This window comes from Ornithodoros turicata, chromosome 2 (genome assembly GCF_037126465.1).
Source record: "Ornithodoros turicata isolate Travis chromosome 2, ASM3712646v1, whole genome shotgun sequence".
NCBI lineage: Eukaryota > Metazoa > Arthropoda > Arachnida > Ixodida > Argasidae > Ornithodoros > Ornithodoros turicata.
In genome coordinates, this window is record NC_088202.1 from 63436593 (window position 1) to 63460815 (window position 24223).

The window sequence follows — 24223 nt, forward strand, 5'->3', positions numbered from 1 at the left end:
TATGGCCGGCACTTCACTACAATATAACCGATCACCACGCTTTATGTTGCCTCGCATCGTTGAAAGATCCTTCTTGTCTTTTGGGCGCTGGGCCCTACGGCTTCAAGAATATAAGTCCGCACGAAAACACCAGGACGCTGATGCCCTTTCCCGGTGCTCGCTTGTAATCGAGAAACCGGACACAGCGCTTTCTTAGGAAGATATTATGAGCTTATCTCACCTGCAACCTGCAACTCTCATCCGTCATGTTCAGTCTACACTCTACAGACAACGAGCTCGTCCGTAAAAGTCAGCACTTTGTTCTGCATGAAGGGTCACTATACAAAAAGAACTATGCCCCTGAAGGCTCCAGACTTCTGTTGGCTGTCGTATCCCGTCACCTCCGGAACTCAATATTAAAAACGCTTCATGATGGCCCTACAGCTGGTCATTTGGGCTTCTTTAAAACCTACGAGCAGGTTCGACGCAAATTCTTCTGACTATGCCTGTACAAAAGCGTACACAAATACGTATCATCACGTCAGCTCTGTCAACAACGCAAGTCTGCTACTCTTTCTTCCGCGGTCAGCTTCAACCGCTACCTTCTTCTGAACATCCATTCCAAAGATGCAGGATTGACCGCTTCGGGTCACTTCCGCTGTGAGCTTGTGGGAACCGCTGGATCGTAACAGCAACTCCAACAGATATGTTGTAGCCTCCGCTCTTCCAACAGCTACGGCAGCCGAGATTGCAAACTTCTTTACTCATCGGATACTCCTCCAACACGGAGCACCAAGAGTACTTGTAAGCGACAGAGGCTGCCAATTCGTCGCCCAAATCCTGAAAGATGTGCTCTCCAGCTGCTCAGTCTCCCATCGTTTGACATCACCTTATCACCCACAAACGAACGGGCTGACCAGTCAGTTCAGTCACACGCTAGCAGACATGATATCCTGCTGTATTTCCCCTCGGCAAGACAATTGGGGCGATTTGCTTCCTTACCTTGTTTTTGCCTACAATACCGCTCCACACAGTCAACAACGCGGTTCAACCCAATTTATTTTCTATATGGCGTGAACCGGTGCGTATACCATCATACACATTTCCCTAATGTCCCTGACGTTGCCAACCCCATCCTTGAGGATGCACTTGACGCGCCGGAGAGTGCCGATCAAGTCGCCCGATGCCGAACACTGGACGTCCAAGCTTCATCCAAAAATCGCTACGACGAAACTCGCACAAACGTCGTCTACCGTCCGGTACAACTTGTCTGGCTGTGGGTTCCTCTACGCAAGCCTGGTCTGTCGCCGAAATTTTTATTTCATTATGTCGGCCCCTACAAAGTCACCCGGGCGCTCTCTCACGTCACCTACCTCATTCAACCTCTGGACCTTCCTACTGACCGTCGTTCCCACTCCACTGAGTCTGCCCATGTGTCACGTCTTCAGCCCTAAACGTCGCACGTTCCCCGTAAACTACCACATCTAATACGTCTCGCCAGGATGGCTCCTCCCTGCCGGGGGAAAACTGCGAGACGGATTTCATCCTCCTCCTCGTCATCTTCATCACAATCAAGCTTGCGTTTCCGAACCCCAACAATAGCTTTGAAACCTGATTAGTCAAATCAGCCCATTCCGTCTAGTGAGAAGGGCGAGCCGGCCAGCTTGCGTCTCTCTCTTTCACCATATGATTTAAAAGGTTGCCAAGGCGCTCCCCACCAAGGTTTATTTGTTTGTTTGTTTGCATGACGACTTTTTCTGAGGCTCCCGCGGTGCTTCTGCTCGCTTCCGATGTGCTACTTGAGGCACTTTTTTTTTCTTGGACCCGTTAACTTCGTTATAACGAGGGTTTACTGGGCATATTTCGAATAAGAGAGAACGCTTAATCAATTAGCTCGCGGGCCTCCACCCTGACAACGTAGAAGAAGTTATTCGTCTTGCCTCGGGACGTTTCAGCGTGCGTGTGCGAAACATTCACCTTCGTGCTGGTTGACGTAGGCCCACGAAGCTTTGTAGATTGAAATTGTCACAATTCGTGTATACACATTTGGCCGCCACTGATACCCATCGGTTATTGTGAACGCCACGTCGTTTTACGTCATTTACGCCTCATTTACGTGTCACAGTGCACCGCACCCCATTCCGAACCCCAAGACTGACGTTCGCACAGAATGTCATTCTTTTGTACAGCAGTGAGCTACACGAAGAAAAAGAATGTCATTCGCAAATGATGTCACTGCCGATGATTAAGACGATGATTAAGAGGGAACATATAAAGCTATATAAAAGTACATTGGTTATATTTTTATTTCTTTTTCCCGAAACTAGCGAAACATTACATTTCACAAAATAAAATCGTCGCGTTTTGGACGACACTCAATTGGCTAAGTAACACGAGCCAAGCCAAGTACGAAGCCGCACGGGCGTATAATATTGAAATACAACTTTTCATTCGTGTTTAATTTCCCCTAACGGTTTATCGTTCTTGTTTTTGCTATCCCTCTACTGACAAGTGTACGCAGTCTGTGCCACAGGGAAAAGCGAATGAGTTCCTCGAACTAATACTCCTGTCACACAGCAAATTGAATGTCATTCCCAGCGAATGACATTCGCACTGAATGAGATTCGTTCCGTGTCACACGGTGAAACCAAATGGCAATACATGCGAATGGCATTCGCATGTATTGCCTATGTATATTCTCGCAATAGAGAGGTAGAGAAAACAACAATGATAATCCGTTTGAAGAAATCAAAGAGGAATGAAAAGTTGCACCCCAAAATTTGATCACGAATTTTTAACTTTCTACACGAACGAAGGCAGGCTTAATACAGCTTTTCGGATAACTACCCTCGTTCTCAGTCGACATGTTGCCAAGAGCGGTGCTGACAGGCTTCTTACACTTGTCTTTGCTTGTGATACTTAGACAACTAAGTGTTGTCCAAAACGCAACGATTTTGTGAAATAATCTAATGTTTCGCTAGTTTCGGAAAAAATAAATAAAAATAGAACTAGTGTGCCTGTATAATGCTTCATATGTTAGGCCCTGCTGTCTTAATCATCGGCAGTGACATCATTTGCGAATGACATTCTGTTTCTTCGTGTTAGCTCTATGCAACACAAACGAATGACATTCGGTGTGACTGTCATTCGCTGGGCGAATGCCATTCAATTTGCAGTGTGACAGGGGTATTATTCGCTGGGCGAATGCCATTCAATTTGCAGTGTGACAGGGGTATTATTCGCTGGGCGAATGCCATTCGTTCGTACTACCATTTGGTTTCACCATGTGATACAGAACGAATGTCATTCAGTGCGAATGACGTTCAATTTGCCGTGTGACAGCGGTACCGGAAAATGTCGACGACACGCGTTTTCCTCACTTAGAGGAGCATCGTACGTGCAACAAAGAGGACACAATGTCCAATATCGCGATGACAAATCTCGGTGATTCCCCGCGCGTTCACACACCACTACCAACATCCAACCAATGCCCACAACATACGTTCATCGCGATTTGTAAGTAGGAGCAAGTTTCTTCTTCTTTTCTGTATCATCCTTTCAGGAAGCCTGGCAAAATGAGCACGGCTGAGCTCACAGGATGCAGCCACGTCCCTCATTGCTTTTTGGAAGCCGTTTTGAAAGAGCGCTCAGTTCAACTTCGCGAGTCTGCCATAACGTAAAAAGCTATATACACACGTTATTGGAAGTTTTGCACTGGAAAGATGAAAGGACTCGGCTGAAAATGCGCACAAAAGCCGCTGTGGTGAGTGAAGCACTTCCGAGTCGATAGGTCGAGTGACGACCATACTGATATGGAAGTTGCCTGCCCACAAGATTATAACATACACCTTCCTGTTTCCATCGAACACAGCCCTGATATTAGACGCCGCATATACACCCAGGGCTATTTGCGTAGAGTAACTTTCTTTCCCCTATCGCGCCCGCTATCCCCCAAATTTTATATGGTGCAATGGTATACGCAGCAACGGTATAGGCGGTGCAACGGCAATAGCGAGTATGCAAGTAACTCAAGTTCTTACTCAGGTCCTTACTCGTACCCCGTGCGCTGATTTGTCAATAGAGAGTTCTCAAATAAAGGACCCAAGTGCTTGGGACCCCAAAGCGTGGTGCCCCTAAGCTGGCTTGCGTCGCTCTCGCCGCCGGCGGGAATCCGCGTAAGCGCGTCGTCTGCAAACGGCCGAAAACAATAGCAACGCACACACACAAAAGCTCGCTTTACGACACCAATTATTTTTGCTGCCAAGGAGACGCAATATGTTTACAATAGGCGATATTCTGTAATTTCTTTTGTTTTGTAAGCCTAGACTGTTATTCGTAAAGGCGCCGCTCTGCGTTACGAAAACCTTGCTTCAAAATGTCGTGCGCGGGGGACAGGTAGCTGCGTCCATTGTAGCACTTGCGTTTTAGGTCTTCTATTCTCACCACGCACCCTATATTCTAAAGCCCAATAATGATGATTAGTGCCCAACGTTTAGGTATCCTAACATCAGAATGGCAGTGATGCATCCCAGTCATGCACCCCATGGAACGTCGTCCACCCCGGGACCACACGAACCACTTCATGCGTTAGGTCAAGGTAATAGTGAGTTCTAGTAAACCACTTTGCAACGTCCCGGTGCGGTAGACTGTACGATAATCCGAAACGATATCACGATACGCGAGACTGACGCTGTTGACGTTTGAGTAAACCGGGGACAGTACGGTGAATTAACGTCGTATAGCTCTCCCGCATGGCAGATCTTGAACCCTGAACCGTGAAGCCTTTCGATGTTCCGCTGGTGAGGAGTTCTGTATTATATCAATTCATTTCGTTGCATCCACGAAAGGGTTACTGGCAATCACCTTGAGCAGCATCAAAATGCTACGGGAGTCCGCACCGCCATCTTGTTTCTCGCTTAGTTGGCTTAGTCTTCTCCTCCTCCTCGCGGAGCCCCGCCACCTGCGTGACGTCTTCGATGACACGGTACCACGGTACGCTATTCCTCAAGGAGATCCGTACCGGCGATACGCTAGCGAAGCTCCGATAGCGTCGCGCATGCGCCATGAGACAAACGACTCAGCGGGTACCGTATCTGTGATGCAAAAACGGTTTACTGAAACTCTCTAATAAGTGGCCACTAAAACGACAGTGATGGCGTGAATATCGTGTTGTTCCACTTCGTTTGGTCATGATCACGGAGCCGCTAGGGCTAAATGCGAACACTGAGGGGGGAAAGGAGTGACAAAGTGAAGAGAACGCGCACTCCTCCGGGAGCACACAGGTCGCCACGTGCCGCAGCGCGACAGGAATGTCACCCTCCCCTGCTTCGCATAAGTAGACACAGCTTCCGTCCCAACGTAGCTGTCTTTTTTCTTTTTCGAGCTCCGCATGATGATCAATGCGTGGCACGGCCCGTGCAACGAATGCTTTCGCTCCTGTCGGTTTAACGAAACAGCTCGAGAAGTGCCTTTCTGCTTGCGTCGAATGCACGAACATGTACAGCCGTTCAACACTCGCGCAGCTTAATGTATATTTTGCACTGGGTTTTTTTTTATCGCTCTTTGTATATTGTCAAACGTGTCGCGAGCAATATCGAGACCAAACGCAAGAGTGCGCACATCTACGAGCACTTGGGTCGAGATAAGTCATTCGGGGAATGCATATGCACGTGCTGCCGAGCTCATGTAAAGTAACGCAACTTACAAGAGAGCGCTTGGTCCTTGTGCGAATCTCCGACAATGACGAAACGACGGTTACAGAGAACCAATATTCCGCTGCCCCTTTCAAGAATGGTACCACCGAACTCCTGGTAACCCCGTCGCGATCGCTTCCTCTACTATTCTTGCATCGCAAAGCACCTACTAGATACTATATGTCGTACACGCACATAGCCTTATATTACCGCACAATTTGTTAAACAGGTACCAAGAACACCAAGAAGCAAGATTGGACTACTGCCCAACTCCCAGCCTTACAACGGCTTACCTTACCTTACGGCACCGTGCTTTGCTATTGCAATTTACTTCTGTGAATCACTCTGTGTTCCAATAACGTGTGGTGCATATAAGATGTTCGACCACCTGCGTTAGGAATTGACCGCGGCGTCATGTGTGGCCATGTGAAGCCAGCAAAAATTAGTGCGAGGGCCCAACACATCAGTTGCTAGCATTTTCTTTCCCGCCTACGTCCCTTTCTGACGGAAAAGTTCACCGAACCAAAAGACAATTCGGCAAACAAAGACAAAAAATCCTCGTGTCTACCATTCAGGAACAGACCACGCCAGTGAGCGAGAAGGAGGAGACGGACTCGAATTTCGACACTGTCACACCAAGGCGGGGGAAAATGCGGTCCATACAGATGAGCAACCGCTTTCTCCCGCGCCTCGCCGCGACATTTCGCCTGATGCATCTCTTGGCGCGTTTCATCCATATGTAATAGAACCAACGAGATCGCGTTCATGCATACTGCATAAGCTAACACATACACACGCGAATTTCAGCACCTCTTCCAGACACTGCGACAAAGCATTTCGTTGAAGTTCGCCAAAGACTTCCAACAAGGTGGTGGGCGACGAATGGAAATGCTCGGGAGCACTGCGGGACACGAACGCGAGCAAGTGACTGGTGCACGTGACGAATCCGTACTGGCGGATTTAAGTTGTCCGGTAACGCGACGGGATGACACGAGACATTGTTTTCGAACGCAAAACACGAATTTGATTGACGTTCCCCCTCGATTAATACCCTAATGTATCATCCGCCACGTTTCTTGCTCGATTTTAGTGACTAACAAATGTGTGCACCGCCTTGGAAATTCCCTTCGTCAATTTGCATGACAAAAACACGCTGTTCGAGCGTGACAAAATATAAACGTTAATACGTATGCGGCCGAATGCATTGTTCTCGAAATTGCCTGGCGGACGGTGCAGTGACGGTCCCAATCAACTTGTTTGGGGAGAGTATGGGGGCCAGGTTTGGCGAAAACAGGCAAGCCGCACGACTAAGCCGTGCCATCGTGGAATATACAAAAAAAAAAAGATTACAACGAAAAAAGAAAAAAACAACAACTTGATTGTTCAAAAGCACTTGCAGAAACGAAAGCAGAGGGCTTATAATTGAGAGTTTTGGAAAGGGGTACACAAGCAGCTTTTGGGGGCCCAAAAGCAACAAGCCTTCACGGCGAATGCCCGGAACCGCGGTTTTTTGCGTAATGCGCAGTTTGAGTTTGATTTTGAAGTTTCTGGCACAAAGTTATCTGGGATCATGCTGCGCCGCACAAATTATGGCGCAATGCGCAGCGATGACTCCGTTTCTCCTTTGGTGCGTCATTGATTAGGGTACCCTATATCCTAGACCAAAACCAATGGCGGTTGAAAAATTTATTAGGACAAATGTTCGCGGTGAAGGAGGAGAGCGAGTGGACGACCACACCCTCCAGGACGGTGCAACTTCGAAAGCATCATGTGCGTGCCTAAAGCTAAAGCGGCGAACGGAGAACGTTCTCCGTTCGCCGCTCCGTGAGCGCACGCCCGGCAGTGGGAACCTAGCTTTAGGCACGCACATGAGGCTTTCCAAGTTCCACACCAATGTTCGCCGAACGTTCGAGATAAACCGACGAGGGAGACTACCACGCGCACTATGGGGCAATCGTTTGTGTTCATGCGCCACGGACCCTCGTCGTGTTCCTTGCTTTGATTGGTTGGTCGCCGTCGTCTGTCGCGCAGGGAGCGACTGCTCGGACTGCACCAGAGAGGGGCCTCCGGCGTCCTTCCCAATGACGTTTCTACTGCTGCGGGCGCCGTTCCGGGCTTCTGCCCGGCAGTGGGAACGCGCGCGTGTTCGTTGTATCACACTATCGTGTCATCTCCTCTGCGGATTCGCATCGAGACCCACGCCACTGCATTCACGTTCCCATGAGACGGCGTCGTGAAATTGCTTCGCGACGTAACGTGACAAAAATAGCCGACAACCAGTCGTTCCTATACATCGAGCACAAAACGGATGCTTCTCCCGTTACACGTACATTTCCCTTGCTGGGTCACGATATCAAGGGCGGCCCGGAGGAACTGGCTCAGGAAATCACGCTACTGCAATGGCAGGTTTTTCGGAACACTTGTCAGCAACGGAACACTCGTCAGCATCACATGACCGATCGATATATCCCTCACCGAGGATTCTCGTGTCCATGCGAGTCCGTAAGTGCGTAAGAGAAGTCCGTAAATCCTATAAATTCCAATAGAAGTTGTTTCGGTGAGCCACGTGACGAAAAAGAAGGTGTGCCAAATTTAGATAACGAAGTCTTTTCGCTAGGGGAGAACCACAAAATATGACTTGAAGCGACACTCCGAGACAACGCGTTGACTCTGAAAAGGAACCTGGTTGGATTTCCAGATAGTAGCTGCACACGGATATCATATTTTGTGGTTCTCCACTATAGGGAACCGACTTCGTTAACTAAGTTTGGCACGCCTTCTCTCTCAGCGAGTTTGGCTGGGTGCTTAGAAAGCTACACCAAAATCTTCGAGAGCTGTGTAGTACACTAGACACTCCTGAAGGACGGCAAGATCAGCGGGTTCAAGAACATGTACTGCGGATACACCGCATGCAGGGAGGCCAGTGGGTCACAGACGATCAGCGCCACAAAACGTCGAGATGAATCGATTCCTGCTCTCGGACGCAAACAATAGACCGATATCCTTGACACTTCACGTAAAAGGGTTAGTAGTGTTCGTTTCGCAGATTCGCGCGAATCACATGATCTGACCGATTAGTATCGCACCAGCAGAAACGCTAGGAACATACACATGCGTGTTGATGCAAAAACGCCGCGTGCGACAGCGGGTTGTTCGCTGACAACCTAGCCGAGTACAACGTGTATAACATCGCCTATAACATAGACTATAACCGACTATAACATCGCCTTGGTTAAGCTGACTGTTGTCATCTAGTGTGAATCGTAGTTAGCGTAATCTGACGTAGGCAAAACGCAAGTTGCTCGTTTGGGCAAGTTGGAGCTATAGTTGTACTAGGCAGAACGTCCACACACTTTGCGTCGTCCAGATATAAACCGTTTCCATATACACAACTTCACAACCCTTTCCAAATTCCCGAGCGTGTATTTTTGTTCTCCGCGAAGCCGTTGAAGTGCACGCAAGAAGAGCTATTCTCCCTGTGCCTGCCCCTTACTGGGTCACGGCTGAACCACTTCTTAGGGCCGTATACTGGCTGTCGAATGCACCCTGCTTGGTTTTCTTTTTTCGTTTACAGAGGCAGCCTTGGAAGCCAACCCAAGTGTTGCTTTCACTCAAAGTGACTGGCTCTTACGTGCCAAGCATACGCCAGCCTTCGAAGCTATTCCATTTTCTCCAAAAGGAGTGACGCCATTCTCAACTTCTTAGCCCTGTCCTTGCCGCGATTGAGTTAACGACGTCGGCGAAGCGGCTAACTTTACGGGCACTGTGCTCTACATGTTCCGTAAGCAATCACTGTTCATCTTGTGTATGAAATATGAGGGTTAAACATAGAGGATGACTGAGATTTCGTAGCCGGTTATACGGGCAAACAAGAGCGAGTGTTAGTATACCGTTATGAAATTTCGCAGCCCGGTATAGCCCAAGCAGCAAAATGTACTGAAAGTCAAGTGGAACAGGGGTGGACGGTATATGTCTTACCAATGTTCTTGAGTATCACGAGTCTGTTCAAGGTCTTCCACCTACCCGTCCACCCCTATTGCACTCGACTTTCAGTACATTGTGCTGCTTGGGAGGCTACCGCGTCTATCACACCCTATCAAAAGATAAGATTCTGAGTCACGCAGTCTGTCGTTGCTTCCGGTATATGCACGGTAACGTACCGATCGCGTTATCAACGGTCTACTAACACTGGCAGATAACGTGGCGTCTGAGGTACCGTGTCTACCGCACCCAATCAACTGATAAGATTCTGAGTCATGCATGGTTTCGGTATATACAGGTACAGTAGCTTAACGGGTACTTTATCAACGGTCTACTAACACTAGGCAGTTTTAGCGGGCCGTTGGCAAGGTTATCGTGCCTATCGGAACCAATCGCTGTCGTGTGTGAGTCAGAATCCTATCCACTTATTGGTTCCGGTTGGTACCGTTCCACGCAAGCCACATTATCAACGGTTTGCTAGAACTCTCCACTCTCTAATAGCACTCGACGATGATTACGATTCCTCAAATCGACAAGTTCCTTAACATAAGCCTCCAACGCTCGTGCAACAATGAAATTAAAATTCCTCCCGATTGCCTCCGATGTCGTGCAATAAGTAGCGTCCCTGACCGAAAATCAGAAATGGCATATAGGTTGTAGTCCTGGCGCCGGCAACTTTACCCCGCTTCCTTTATGTCAATTTCACGCTCAGTCAGTTCATAGGACACGAAACGATATGCGACGATTAAAAAAAAGCATCCCATTTACCACACCCACCACCCAGTATACCATCAGAGCAGGACAGAGGAGAGAAGTGGACGTCACCAGCAGAGGCGCGCCGGCCGCCTCTTCAAACCAAGCACTACGAAAGTGCACAAAATACAGAAAAGGGATTGCATGCAGCACAATGGGGAATGCGGTACAGCCACGTCCTTACGCACTGCCTCATAAGGCCGTGTACATTTGCTGTGTTGGGCGGCACGTCAGAGTGTCTGGAGGCGATCAGAGCACGCGTGGGAGGCGGAAGACGGACATCCGGCGAATTTAGCGCGGGAAGGCAGCAGCCACAAAGGCCTTTCATCGATCGCGCGCTGCCTCAGACAGACATTCTTTGCCTCACGTTCTACGTGAAAGGGAAGAAAGAACCCCCGAGAAAAAACGGGAAGGAACGACCGAGGGAAGTGAATATGGCGCCATCCCTAAAAGAAAACAAGCAAAATCCCGTGTTTTTCTGTTTTTGTTTTTCTTCACTCTTTCCGTGCTGCGTGGTGTGACGACGTTATCCGACGATTGTGTGTGTGTGAGGGAGGGGGGGGGGGAGCCATAATGGAATCAAGGGATGCAACCGACTGGAAGGAGATCCCTGGTCGCACAGTGTGTCGAACTGGAGCGGAACCAAGAAAGAGACGCAGTTTTTCTTTTTTTTTTTTTTTTTGATTTTGTATTTTTTTTTACCGAATCAGAAGAGAACCAAAACTGATTTTTCCCCCTTCGTTCCAGACAAAAATAACTTTCACGGTGTTGTATTCACGCGGAAAGATGTTTCCCCTAAAATATCTCCCAACTGAGGTGCAGATCCATACGCCGTATGGTTCTGAAGTCTTTTTAAGCGATGAAAATTTCAGAACACTGCCCTAAGAGCTCGAATTATCCATTCATTATTTCCATCTATAACGATAGCGGCAACCCCGGACAAAAAGCTGCCAATCTGCAGCTTGAAAACATCCGGGGACCGTAATCGAATCGAATCGAGTCGAATGACTGCACTGGTAATTTTACTTAACAGACATCCATTTGAAAAAAAAAAAAGAAAACGAAGAACCCAAAGAGATTTCTCAGAAAGCCTTGTCAGGAGGAGACTGAAATTTCCCCTGGACGCTGTGAGCCGCTCACTGCGAACCGCTCGCTGTCTCTCTTTCTTTTTAACCAGGTATTGGATCAATTTCCCTGAACCGAAACGAAGAACGTTTCGCTTTGACGTCGAAGATTCAACATCTCAAAAAAAAAAGAAAAAAAAGAAAGAAAGCATGTCATCACTTCTTCTTTTCAATTTTTTTAAAGTCATGAGCGCAAGGACAGAGAGCGATCAGCTCCATCTGTTTCTGTTCGCTTCTCCAAAATATGCAGCAGCTGCATCTACGCACTTGGCCCCAAACGACACGCAATTAAACTCTCGCGCTTCAAAATCCCGTAAGACTCACTGCTTCATCGCAATTCATTAGCGCAACCAGAGAGCGATGATCAACCACCAAACTTTTCTCGTCCATATTTCGCATCACTTTAAAATCGATTTTTTTCTTTTTCTTGTCTCTTCCTCTGTCCAGCACTGTTTTGGCGCACTGTATCCTTAGTTGCCCGTGCGCTATAAAAACTGCAATCATCATCATCATCATCCTCTGTCCGTGCGATTTCGCGGTTCGTCCCACCGAGTAGTACGAATCACTTCTGCTCTCGTTTATGCGACGCAACCCCGCACGCTCGTAAGGAAATCGTACGCTGTGGCTCTCTTCCGTTCGATTGTTCTCCTTATCGTAAGGCCCTCCCATGCACGATTCCTCGAATTAGAGGACTAACCCCGTAAAGTAGGCTTTTCCTCGGCAGGAAACTCCCTGCGGGAGAGCAAGCTTTACAGGAGGCGGTAATTTTTCCGCGCCATCAACCTTCATTAGCGCCTTCCTGCGCCGTGATACAGAGGTAGACGAGATGAACGTGCTTTGTACGTGCAGCGAATGGTGCTACGTTCTATCTTGGCGTCGGTCGATTCGCCTTGTCTGGCGTTTTTATTCTCGTTGGTCCAACAAGAGCGCGATCCATGTTACACATTTATTCCAAGTGTGCAAGTACGCCATACGCAATGGTATTAATAACTGCTACCGGGAAACTGAAGATGATGCCAACGGATTTCTTGCGAGTCGCTTCGTACTCTATAGGCAGAACAGAGGTAAGGGTATGACAGATCCCACGCGTTGCTTTAGTCGTACTACATAACAGTAAGAAATGCACGGTGACGTAACGTGTCACTGGGACTGGATACTGCCGGCAGCCGGTGACAAAATTTGGGAATATCCACTTGGTCAGCCAAACGCTGCCTGCGTTGCTGCCATTAACGCGAAGACATTCCCGCTACCTATTGTAAGACACGTCCCTTTGCCAGTAAACATTCGTACCGATGCCGGCAAAAGTGTACGGAACACTAAAGCGACTTTTTTTTCCTTTTTGCTCGGAGCGACACACACCCCAGCAGCGAACAGGAGTGGATACACCTACACTGAGAGCTGCGTGGAATAGCCAATCACCTGTCTGCTCCCGTCTGCTGCAAGGGTATCGCTGCGATGACGATAAACGACACTTCGGTGCTCTGTAAATTTTTGCCCGGACCTGTACCCTTTGTGGATGTCTGAGCCCGCGTTAAACCAGGACTACCCACGCACCGCGATTTTGAATCTGCGTAGAAGAGCATTGGTCGTCGTTGGCGCTACACAGGGGTATTACGTTTGCACGTGTGTGTCCCATGATGACAATAATATCTCATACGCAATAGTGTCTTAGGCTTCCCATAACCAGCTTAGAATGAACTATGCGCGCCCGCAATTATCCTTATTTATAGAAAGCAACTCTCCTGAAACCTGCCCGACACAAGTTACGGAGGCTTCGCCGAAAGAGCCGCAGAAACGTGTTACGGGCTATACGACAGCGCGTCCTTCTAACGCTAATGAGAAAGCGACACCTTCTAGGAATTGCCGCAGACGCGGTCGGCACAACAAACCAGCACGGCGAAAACCAGTCAGCCTTTAACGAACGCGGATGTTCTTTTGTAACTGCCACCTTCAGTTCCTTCCAGCCTTCATTCTTTACATGCACACGCAAAAGCCGTGCCGATGTGGTGTAATAATAACCCTAACCGGAAAGCAATTGGGGATTCAGATTCGACTCCTGGCGTGGGCACCGATCGGCATTATCGCTAGCTACTCCAGTTTCATCGTTCGTCAAGCATGCAGATGCTCTATGTGTTTGTGCCATCACCAGATGTGGTTTGCTTCGGCCCCAAGTCTTTCCATCACGAACGAACTCCGTTCATTACATTTAGGATTTCCAGTTTTCGGTAGTTACCGGAAAACACCGATAAACGCACCGCGGTAATTTTTTTACGCCCTCAGTGCGAATAACTGCACACCGATGCTGACCGGAACAAACGCTTCAAATTGTTTGTTGTATATTGAAGTTTCTGCCGATTATGTGTCTCTTACGAGCGAGTTTTCCGTTACCAGCTTTTGGACGGCTCATGCGAAACAGAGGCCTGTGCTTTCGGTCGCAGCTCCGAACTTGCTTGTGCTATCCGTATCAAGCGCAATTGTACAGCGAGCATTTTCGAACATAACATTGTCGCTACGAAGGCAGATCGGAGTTCCACACCGCATGAATACCTGCGTACCTGGCCATTTTTATTACAAGAAGTTCACGTCTTCGCAGTTGCTAATGTAACAAAATAAAAGTGTTCCGCTCACTGTATGCATAGAAAGTGCCCGTTCCAGTTCTCCCGATTTCCACCGAGTGGCTTCACGTTTCACATATTACCACCGACAACCGCCGATTCGAGGTGAGCGAGACAACCACATACATTTTTTTTTTTTTCAAAGAATTTCCGAAAAATTAAACACCGGAAACACCGGTTTACGTTTTGTGGTTCCTATAATTACCCGCGCAAGTTACACATCGTGAGTGTCGTCCCAGACGGACCGAGTTTCCGGACACCAGCAGGCGCCGTGATTTCGCTGCAATACGAAAGGATGCGCTCGCCCCAGTATAGGAAATTCAAAGTGAAACACGCGAGCACAAACACATGACGCCCCCGACGTCCGCGGTCTTCAACGTCGGCACGCTTCCTGTTCCGGTCGCCGCTCCGCCAAAACGTGTAACTGCGTCTCGGCACACTTTTCACGATGACTGTACACGATGTATATGCTTCGGCTCAAAAATAAAGCTAACGAGGCGCTCAAACACACATATTTACACGGCTCCCCGCACAGCAGAGACTGTGTCAAGCACACACCCGTACGAAGAGCCGTCCACGCACACGTGGAGTCGACGCCTCAGTAGTACACAACAAACAGCGAGACTAAAATAGTACGCGTACTGTGGCGAAACAAGTGCAATTAAACGAACAATTAAGTGACACATTACATTTGTTCACTTCCAGCCCAACTATTGGCCAATTTGCTCGGTCAAAATGTGGCACAAAATGTGGAAATTGCTAGCCTGGCGCCCCCGCCAGGTCACGTGGCAGCTGTCGCCCTATCATGGGTGCGAAGAAGCTAGCAGTTTTAGTCGCTTGGATCACGCTATACGAGACATTCCTAGCGGACCACCATCGAAGGAGTGTGCGAGCGGTGTGGGCACGTAAAACGTAATCTCTATTATGATAGTGATAGTAACTGTTGTTGCAGGCAATGCAGGCGCAAAACGCGACGCCCAACGCGCGTCACAACAACGTGACGCACACTCACTTCATGGCGCCGGTGGAAAGCCTCGGATTGTCACGTATAGGGGCATGGGGTAGCTCGGGTTCCGGTACCGTCTGTCGTCTGCACACTCATGTTGACTTCGACGTGCGGGCCAATGCGGTGTGGATGTGACGTCACCGGATATATGTAGTTAGCTGCCCGACGAAAAGAGCGCTAACTGGCGAATTATTCGCGCTAATTAAGAAAGCGTCACGAGAAGACGCGCGACTGCCACCTATCGACCAAGAGCGCGCATTTGCTCAAAATCTGCAAACAAAGCTGCCTGGAAATGATTAAGGAGTTAAGTGTATTTGCACGTCAGATATCAGACATATGTTACGGTTCTGCATGGGCAACCAGTGTTCTGGGGCTTTGACATGGCCCAGTGCTTCATATCATGCGCTCCTTGGAAACTTGTAGAATCCTACCAGCGGTTGTGCCGTTTGAACTCTCCTCATCCCGAGTTTCACGGCAGACTTTACGGGCGGATGCCGGCCCAATTCCCACCGAAGTCCGCCCAAAACCCACACCCAAGTCCCGGAGGGCTCGTCAAAATGCCTGAAAATTGCGTAATGACGTCGATAGTGCTCAACACCCGCGTTGAAGTATGCGACTTGGTGGGGGGAAAAGTCATTTTTCTACAAAAACATAAAAAGTCACTTGCTTTGTCATTCCGATAAGCTCATCCTTCTACCATCGGTCGGTGTTCCTTTCGTTAAAATCGACTCACACATTCTTTTGTTTTAAGCCTGTTTTATACCACCTGCTAAGTATTGAAATGTTCGAAAGTGGCACCGGATTCAGGAAGGACAGAACCGAAACAACTCTTTCCTCTGCTTGATCCACAGGGTACAGTACCTAAGTCATAACGCTTGCTTGCTATTTTTTTTCTCTGTCACTCTCACAAGAACAGCGACTTAGCGCGCGCTATGCCGCACTATATGCGGCATCATGTTCCACTCAGTACGCACAGGGTTGCGCACCTTTTGTTGCTTCGACGCTAGTGACCTGGTAGAGATTCGCGGAGGCTTACCCCGCCATGCGTAGCGCAATATTAGCTTTACCAACGCGGCACTGCCTATATCCTTCACGGCTCGTTTGTGCAATTCCGTGTACAATGCATACAGGTCGGCGGTGCACAGCCATGCGAAGCCTCCATTCAAAATATGCTGCACAACGCAATCCCTGTCGTTGAGGAATTGATTGTATTTGCACCAACCGCTACAATGTGTTTACTGACGCCCAAGGACACTGCGTGTTTCACAATCACAACGTTGAGTTCGAGAACGGAAGGCTGGCGCTGTGCGAGGAGGATATCGATAAAAACGAACGATGAATGAAATGAAAGTTAACGTTGTACTGCTTTACTGCGGGCTTCGGGTGACTCGCAAAAATTACTGCGGTAGATTATGGGACAAAGGTTCCATGGTGTGCATCATCTGAACGTGACAATGACGGGCTGGCGCTTAATGTCGCATGAGGACGGGTCAAGCAAAATTTTTTGAAGCATCACTCGAGTCGATGTCAACTTTGCTGTTTTGACGTCGACTCGTGAACAGCGCCAAGCCAGTCAGACTCGACGGATGCGACGATGCTCCACGGAACAAGCGCAATATCCGCACGAAATAAGGTGAGGCTCTATCAACGTCTCCTTTTTGCCGTTCAACGCACTCGAAAGCTGAGGAAACAGAAAAAGGCAACGCCGTCCGCAGAAATGCCTTTATGCAGAACGAGACACTTTCCCCAACCTTGACCGCCTTCACGTCCCTTTCCCCGGTGCCTTCCTCTCTCTCCGTAATACAATCAGCCGGCAGCTTGCATAGGCGCACACAGAGATCAGCCGCGCCGCTACCCTGTTCCCCCTCAAATACCTCGTTCCATTAAAGGGGGCCACGAACGAAATCATATTCAAACGAGAACAAATAATACGGGTGCGGAAGTGCGCTCACGCGGGAAAACATGTCCCGGTAACTGACCATCGACCATGCGCGAGTTGCATAATCGGAAACGTCGTTGATGTTGTACGGCGTGGATGCTTGAATGAGGGATTTCAATATTGTACCATGTACACACGGTAGGCAGCAAGCCAACGCGGAATCCAGTGGTTATTTACTCGGCGAAGAGGAAAAACAGCTCTGGGAGGCAACGGTGTTGACGCCGTCACGATGCCACTTGCACAATATCTTGCCAAGTTGTTGTGAACGTCTAGCGATCGGGTTTCACCGGCAGCCCGTTTCAACGTCGCCCTGGAAGGTCCACGCGTGCGGCTGCCGGCAGATTGAGACGACAGAAGCTCTCGTAATAAATCGCCGGGAGGGACACGATTTATTCCCCCGTGAGGTTTTCTCGTCTTCCGGCCTGGCGGATAATAAAACGGGGAGAAAAAGTGCGGGAGCCGGTCTCCGAGAAGAAAAGAATGCGGCGATTTATCGAGGAATGAGTCTGTTCGATCTCGCATGACGATATATGGTTACAAGAGAAAAGACGATGACGGAGATTTCGCTGTCGCCCGCTACCTGAAGGGAAGGAAGCGCGAGAAATCGCCAAGAGAAAACCCCTGCCACAAAATGCGAGGCTGCCGTGGATGTCCAGAATGGTACGGTAACACTTTCTGTCAGTAGACGAATATGCGCCTTCATTATTTTTGTGATTTCTTATTATTTTTTGCCCACTTCTGATAATATATTATCCTATCTACTCCCGCGCGGACACCTCCTCTCCTGCCGGCGAGTGTCGACCCCTCGAGTCAACGAATCCGGGCTTCGCATACCATTTATACGGTGTGCTGTGACGTTACAAGCAGCCCATCCCCTATACTATCACCCATCCCACCTTGATGACAGCATACCACGGCGTAGAAGCATAACCGGGACAAAACGATACGAACGCTATACGCAGTATAGTTTCATCCCAGTTGTGCTTCCACGGCATGACCATAATAATGTTATGACCATAACCAACCAGCCTCAAGGTGCACTACGTTTTATCGTCGAGCAGCACACGCGTCTGAATGGAGATCTTCGCACGGGTTGCAAATCGGTAAAGAAACAGGATAAAAGTGCATGCAGGAACTCACCCGCTGTCGAAAGCTCTCGGACCTTCCGATGGAGTTGCCTTTCTTGGAGCTGAAACGAGTGAACATGCTTCAGCCACCGCATGACACAGATGGAGCGCGTTATCCACATGCCATCGCACCACCACACTAACTACTGGCCACAGCACCACTAACACAGCAGCAACACACACACACAACCGACAGAAGTCGCTTGGACAGTCATCCGAGGTTCAGACACACCGCCGCCGACAGCGGAGGACGCTATGCAGCAATGCATCCATGGTACACGCGATCACGCGAGTGCTCGCGGTAGGACGTTCAAGGGAGCACTGCAAGCCGGAGATGCGAGCGGGAGTCGGAGGGCGCCAGGCGGCGTTACGGCTATGCGGCGGCGATACTTGGCGAGCGCCTCATACTGTTCGCGATGCGATCACGCCCCCCCCCCCCCCCATTTAATCGAAGACCCCTTCGAAACTTCGACAGGTATATATTCCGCTAAATCGTTCAAAGACGTGTTCAATGAACGCCAAGGTGTCTAATGAACCATCATCACTAAAACACTGAAAGACAACAAACAACCAGGTGTGTATAGAAAATTATGTACAGAGAATTAATGTACTATACAAATACTCAAAGATCGAAGTGTTTGGGGACACAGCATCAAATATATTTGGGATACTCGTGCATTGTATCGGCCGCAACGATAACCCCGGCCGAGGACCCCGGTACCTTGGTGGCAGGATACAAGTTGCTCAAACACGTCGTCTTCCGCGAGGAACGTTAACTACGGTGTGCCTTTTGCGCTGAGATTTGGGAGCACGTTGGAGATACCTCAGATGGGCAAATTAATGCACAGATCGATGACTGACGTTGCTCATGATAGTAGTTGTCTGGCGAAGTAAATCCAGAAATTATCGCTATTATAGCGATAATATACTATATGCACACCACATCTGGAGCTTTACATGGTACCGATCTATATAGGGTCCACGTCAACGCGTACATTTAACAATTAAACGAGGATATAGCGTTTTGTGACTTCGAGGCAATTCGCCAAAATTATGTCTAATCGAAACCGACGTGCCTGTGTCAATGTAGGGCGAAAGACGAATAGGTGACATTGAGAAACACTTGGTTTAAAAAAAAGGACTTCCATAAGTGCCATTTTCGATGAAAATGCAGCCCAATATTCGCACTGTGGGCGCACCTGTTCAATGCGACCCACAATTACGCGCTGTATTTCCTCGTTAATTAAATGTGCTGTATCTTCGGTAGTGGGCGGCGAAGATACTGACAAGATATATATTTAGTGTAGACTACAAATACTTCGCAGAAAAACACCGAGGAAGACGCTGAACTACCCACAAAAGTACATAAAATACGGTATCCGGAGTACGGTACTGATATATACGTACAAAAGCCTACAAAGAACCCTTTTCGTTGAAGGGGTTGTGATGCTTCGATGTATTGGGTCGATTGATATGACCCCTGGGGGCACGCGTACGCGAGACACTTCTCACGTGGTTCTCATAGGATTCATATTTGCAATATATTTCAACAATATCGAAAGTGTGCGCAACGGCGTCTGCCTGCAGGGCAGTGAGGGAGGATTCTTTTTCTTTCCGAGAGGCGCGTCGTTCGAAAACGCAGATGGCTTTACTAATCGAAGCCGTAAAGGTCCGCGTGCTTCGGGGACGAGCAGTAGGATGCGTAACACATCCCGCGCTTTTGTTGTGGAACCCAGCTGCATACAAAAGCGAGCAACGTTGGGGGTGGGGCGCACGGAGGGATTCATGACGGCTCACAGCACAGGGGTGGCATCCAATGTATTGCTCCGTAGACGAAAGCGTGCTGGGCGAACGCAATGCATCCTGGACAGGTCCTGGTCGCACGTCACAGCAAACGTCAAGGCACACGTGACCTTAAAGATGGCGGCGCCCGTGATCGGTGGCCAAACCGTTTGTAAACAATGCGGTTGTTGTTTCTGGACGACGTTTTGGATGTTTTTCGATCACGGTAATTATTTTTATCCGATAATCTCGTAATAAAACGGGCAGTTTTACACATAAAGCCTCGTATTGTTGACAACTTCCAAAGATGTGATGACGACCGCGCGTTAAGACTTACCGAGCCGATGCGATGTACTTAAACTAAGCTGAAACGGACTACCATGTTGCGGAAGAAGCACCGCATAGTTTACGCTGGCAAAATACGTTCATCTTTTGGTGTTATGACAGCGAAAATATGTCGGTAAGCGGCAAAACGACATGTAAACAAAGTCACATGACCTCAAAATGACGTTTTCTATGACGTGCGACCAGGACAAGATGGCAGTTTTGCCAAAAGCACCCGCTTGAGGGTAGTTACAACAATGGCGGGTTTGTGTCACCCCTGTGGCTCACAGGGGACCCTTCTCTCCGTCTACGCACGCAGTATACGCTCGGCAAGTCACCCAGCGTTCTGCGCATATCTCCTCTCCCGGTTACTTCACTCAGAAAGCCCCATTGGCTACGGCGGCGCCCTCCCTCTTCCCTCTCTCTGCCTCCTCTCATGCGCAGAGACGCACTTGCACAGCGTATTCCGGATTCCGGGTTTTTCGTTTTCGGGTTTTATGATTTTTCAAATTCGGGAGGGAAAAATCGGGTGCTATTTACACACGATAATTCGGGGAGAAATCGGGCGCTGCGATCGCTGTTTGATATGTCATCGGGGAATTTTCGGGTGAAACGAAAGGCATACGAAACAAGCCACTGCTCTGACACTGGGACGAGAAACAAGAACCTTTATATTTCCGTTCAGAACTGTGGCAGTGAATGACCGCGCTATTCAAACACTTGCCCGAGCACCACAAAAGCTCGTCTTTGACTCCTGCGTGAAGGGATTATAAAAGGAGGACAAATAGGTTGTCACAAATAGCTCTCCTTTCTGATATTATGATTCACTTTTCCGACCGTTTATCTAGAACGACAAGTTGAACCCCGCAAGGATTTCGGGTAGATATCGGGTTTTACCCGAATTCTTGAAAACTTGTTTGGGGGGAACTATCGCGAAAAATCGGGTTTAACCCGAAAACGAAGAACCCCAAGTATTCGGCATCTGCGTAGGCTGAGACCGATACAAGAATGCACGACGTGCTCATATGTGTGACCCAGTGCAGCACGCGATATACAGGTCTTATAGAACGGGAACCGTCTGAGCCACCAAGGACGGCCCTCTGTATACAAGGGTGCCCATTATCGGAGCGCCCAAGAATTTATTAAAATGCATAGCAAATGGAAGCAAATGAATTTAGTTCTACAGAACTTCGGATGCGAAGTTCACGTAATATACTCGTTTACGGACGGAACATTACACATGACTGTCAGCTTGTTCTTTGGTCAATGTATTACCTATACTTTCCGTAAGTAAGGTAAAACACCGCTATGTATTTCTATGTGTGTTATGGTATATTCTGTGTGTGTCTATACGGGTGTTCTAGCTACACCAGAGTGTTTAGAACAAAAAGCTCCGAGAGCGACATAGATGTCGTTTTTGCAGGTACGTTGTACGGTCAGCTGGACATTCTCTCGAAGAAAATACGTAACTCCGAGACTACAAATTGCCACGATTTGCCATCTAATGAACGCGATAATCTTTAATTAGGGGCTTTCGGGCAAAAGTTAGTCTTGTTTCGGCCCATTTGCATAGCAAACTTCGGTGATGCACATTTCAACGTACGTGCTCGTTTCAGAACTAAAGAGAGAGAGAGAGAGAGAGAGAGAAAAGAAATGGACTTCAACAAGAATTGTCCCCCATTCTGCTATCAGACTCTTGCCCGATAGATTCTAATTATCGAATAATTAATTAATTCTATGTAATTAGACACATGGTAGGTATACATACTCTCTTGGAGAGGATAGCCACCTGGCCGTATAACTCGACTGTAAAAACAGCATCTAAGCCGCTCTCAAAGTTACACATCTATATATATATAGTTGAAATAAATGGGAGACAGAAGACGAAAGTAGGGGAAGTAACAAAAAAGGGGTTTATTAAAACTTAAAAATTATAAAAGTTAGGGAGGATGTCTACGTTACGGCGGAAGCTCCGCCTTCTTCGGGACAAAAGAGAAGAAGGCGGAGCTTCCGCCGTAACGTTTTAATAAACCCCTTTTTTGTTACTTCCCCTACTTTCGTCTTCTGTCTCCCATTTATTTCAACTATAATTACGTAGCCGTCCGATCCAACTCCAACTTATATATATATATATATATACTTGGTGAATGGGGTTCGGACGACCGCGAATATATGTAGCTGAAATGAAAAATGAAACAACATATGTATATATATATATATATATATATATATAAAACGCCTGAGGCTCCCGTCCAGATGCGCTGGCCGACTGGGTGGCCCCTCCTTGCACACCGTCAAACCCCGAAGGGGGACAGGGTCATAAACCGAAGATCGGGGATCTCATGAACGGATGGGAAGAGCAGTCGCTTCTTGAGTGCGAGAGAATAAACACGTATTCTCCTAGTGACTCCTCGTCTGTTGTCTCCTTCGTCATATATATATATATAATTTGGTGCAGGTAAAACACACACACGATACTATCGCAAACGCGACAGACAGCCCGAGGCAGCCCAACTGCTGCTTTTCTTTTTTCCCGCTTGAGAACGGGTCCGCGTTCTCACAGGGGGGGAAAGCGCCAGACCGGCCTCAAGCAAACACTCCGACGTACTACGACCTATTTACGCCTATGCTCATACGTACGTTATAGGATGACGAGTTGGGCGGCCACGCACGTGACGTTATAAATGTAAATTCAATCTCCATACTTCCCTCCTTGTAGGTGAGGCAAATAAGGCTAATGGATCGAACCGCCTGCAGGTGCGGAATAAAAGTGGGAGACCCCTACTTGACGTACCGATCGATCGGCCCTTGTGAACCGCAAGCGCTGACGGACCATCATGCGTATAGGCCAACACAGACCTGCACGTTCATTGAGCACACTTGGATGCGGGTTTAGTTTTATTTCTGCTGTCTTCATCCTCGTGAGCGCCAGCATTTTGAAAGGGCTGCTGACGCGTTGCCCCAAGCTATGCCAACAACAACAACAACCTTATTGTGAGGTGATGAATGGGGAGTTTCATCGGAAGGCCGTAAAATATGGTTATTTGCATGAATGCGATTTTTTTATTCGTGTTTGCGCCGCGAAGAAACTGTGACTATGAGCGGGGCACAGATGTGGACAGTTGGATAGAGGACAGCAGGAAGGAGTGGTGGACAGGGGGGGGGGGGGGGGGGTTAGTATGCTTCCTGTGCCAACTTCAGGGCAAACTGTGCCGACATTCGTCCGGAAGGTCTTCGGAAAACCCAGGGAAAACCTCAGACAGCACAGCCGGTGGTACGATTCGAACCCACCATCTCCCAGTCTTGAGCACAACCTTGGCTACCATCAACGAGCGGGATGATGCCTTAACACTTCTGCAATGCCGCTGGTGGATGCCAATCTGCATTGCAAGTTTTACAGCAAGGAGGGTAACAGATGGAGGATAGATAGTTAAACGCCCCCCCCCCCCTTCCCGCCCGCCAATGCAGAAAGTCACCCGGTTGTGACATCACGACAGGGGCCTCGTGACAACCAACAGGGATACCGGTCGAGTCCCTCTGACGTCATAACGCGACGCCGAAGTTTGCTGGACAAGTCGGACACGTAGAAAAATTATTTTTTCTTCCGCTCTGCGGTGTGCAGTATAATGCGCACGCTGTAATCAGGCTTGTACAAGGTACTCACATAAGTGTTTAAGTTACTGAGTACCGTGCAAAAAAAAAATAAGCAACTGAGCAGAGTACGAAATACACAATCTTGAAGTATTTGAGATAGATTATTAAATACTCTTAGAAGTAACTCGTTACTTTCGAGATACTTTGACATCACACTTGGAACTCGTTATCAAAGAAATACTAATAGCGTGCAATTAAAAATGGCAGTACCGAAAAGCTTCATTAGCCCGCAGGAACAACTGCTTT

The 24223-nt window shown here is 48.4% G+C and overlaps 1 protein-coding gene across 3 annotated transcripts in view; it reads right to left on the reverse strand.

Moving 5' to 3' along the window:
* The window catches only part of LOC135385494 (rho guanine nucleotide exchange factor 11-like), a 197182-nt gene that overhangs the window by 73680 nt on the left and 99279 nt on the right, over nucleotides 1–24223 (reverse strand). For all 3 annotated transcript variants that reach the window (XM_064614838.1, XM_064614836.1, XM_064614837.1), the window contains one exon: nucleotides 18231–18279. In XM_064614838.1, coding sequence (XP_064470908.1) covers nucleotides 18231–18279 — 49 coding nt within the window. The remainder of the gene's footprint in view (nucleotides 1–18230; nucleotides 18280–24223) is intronic.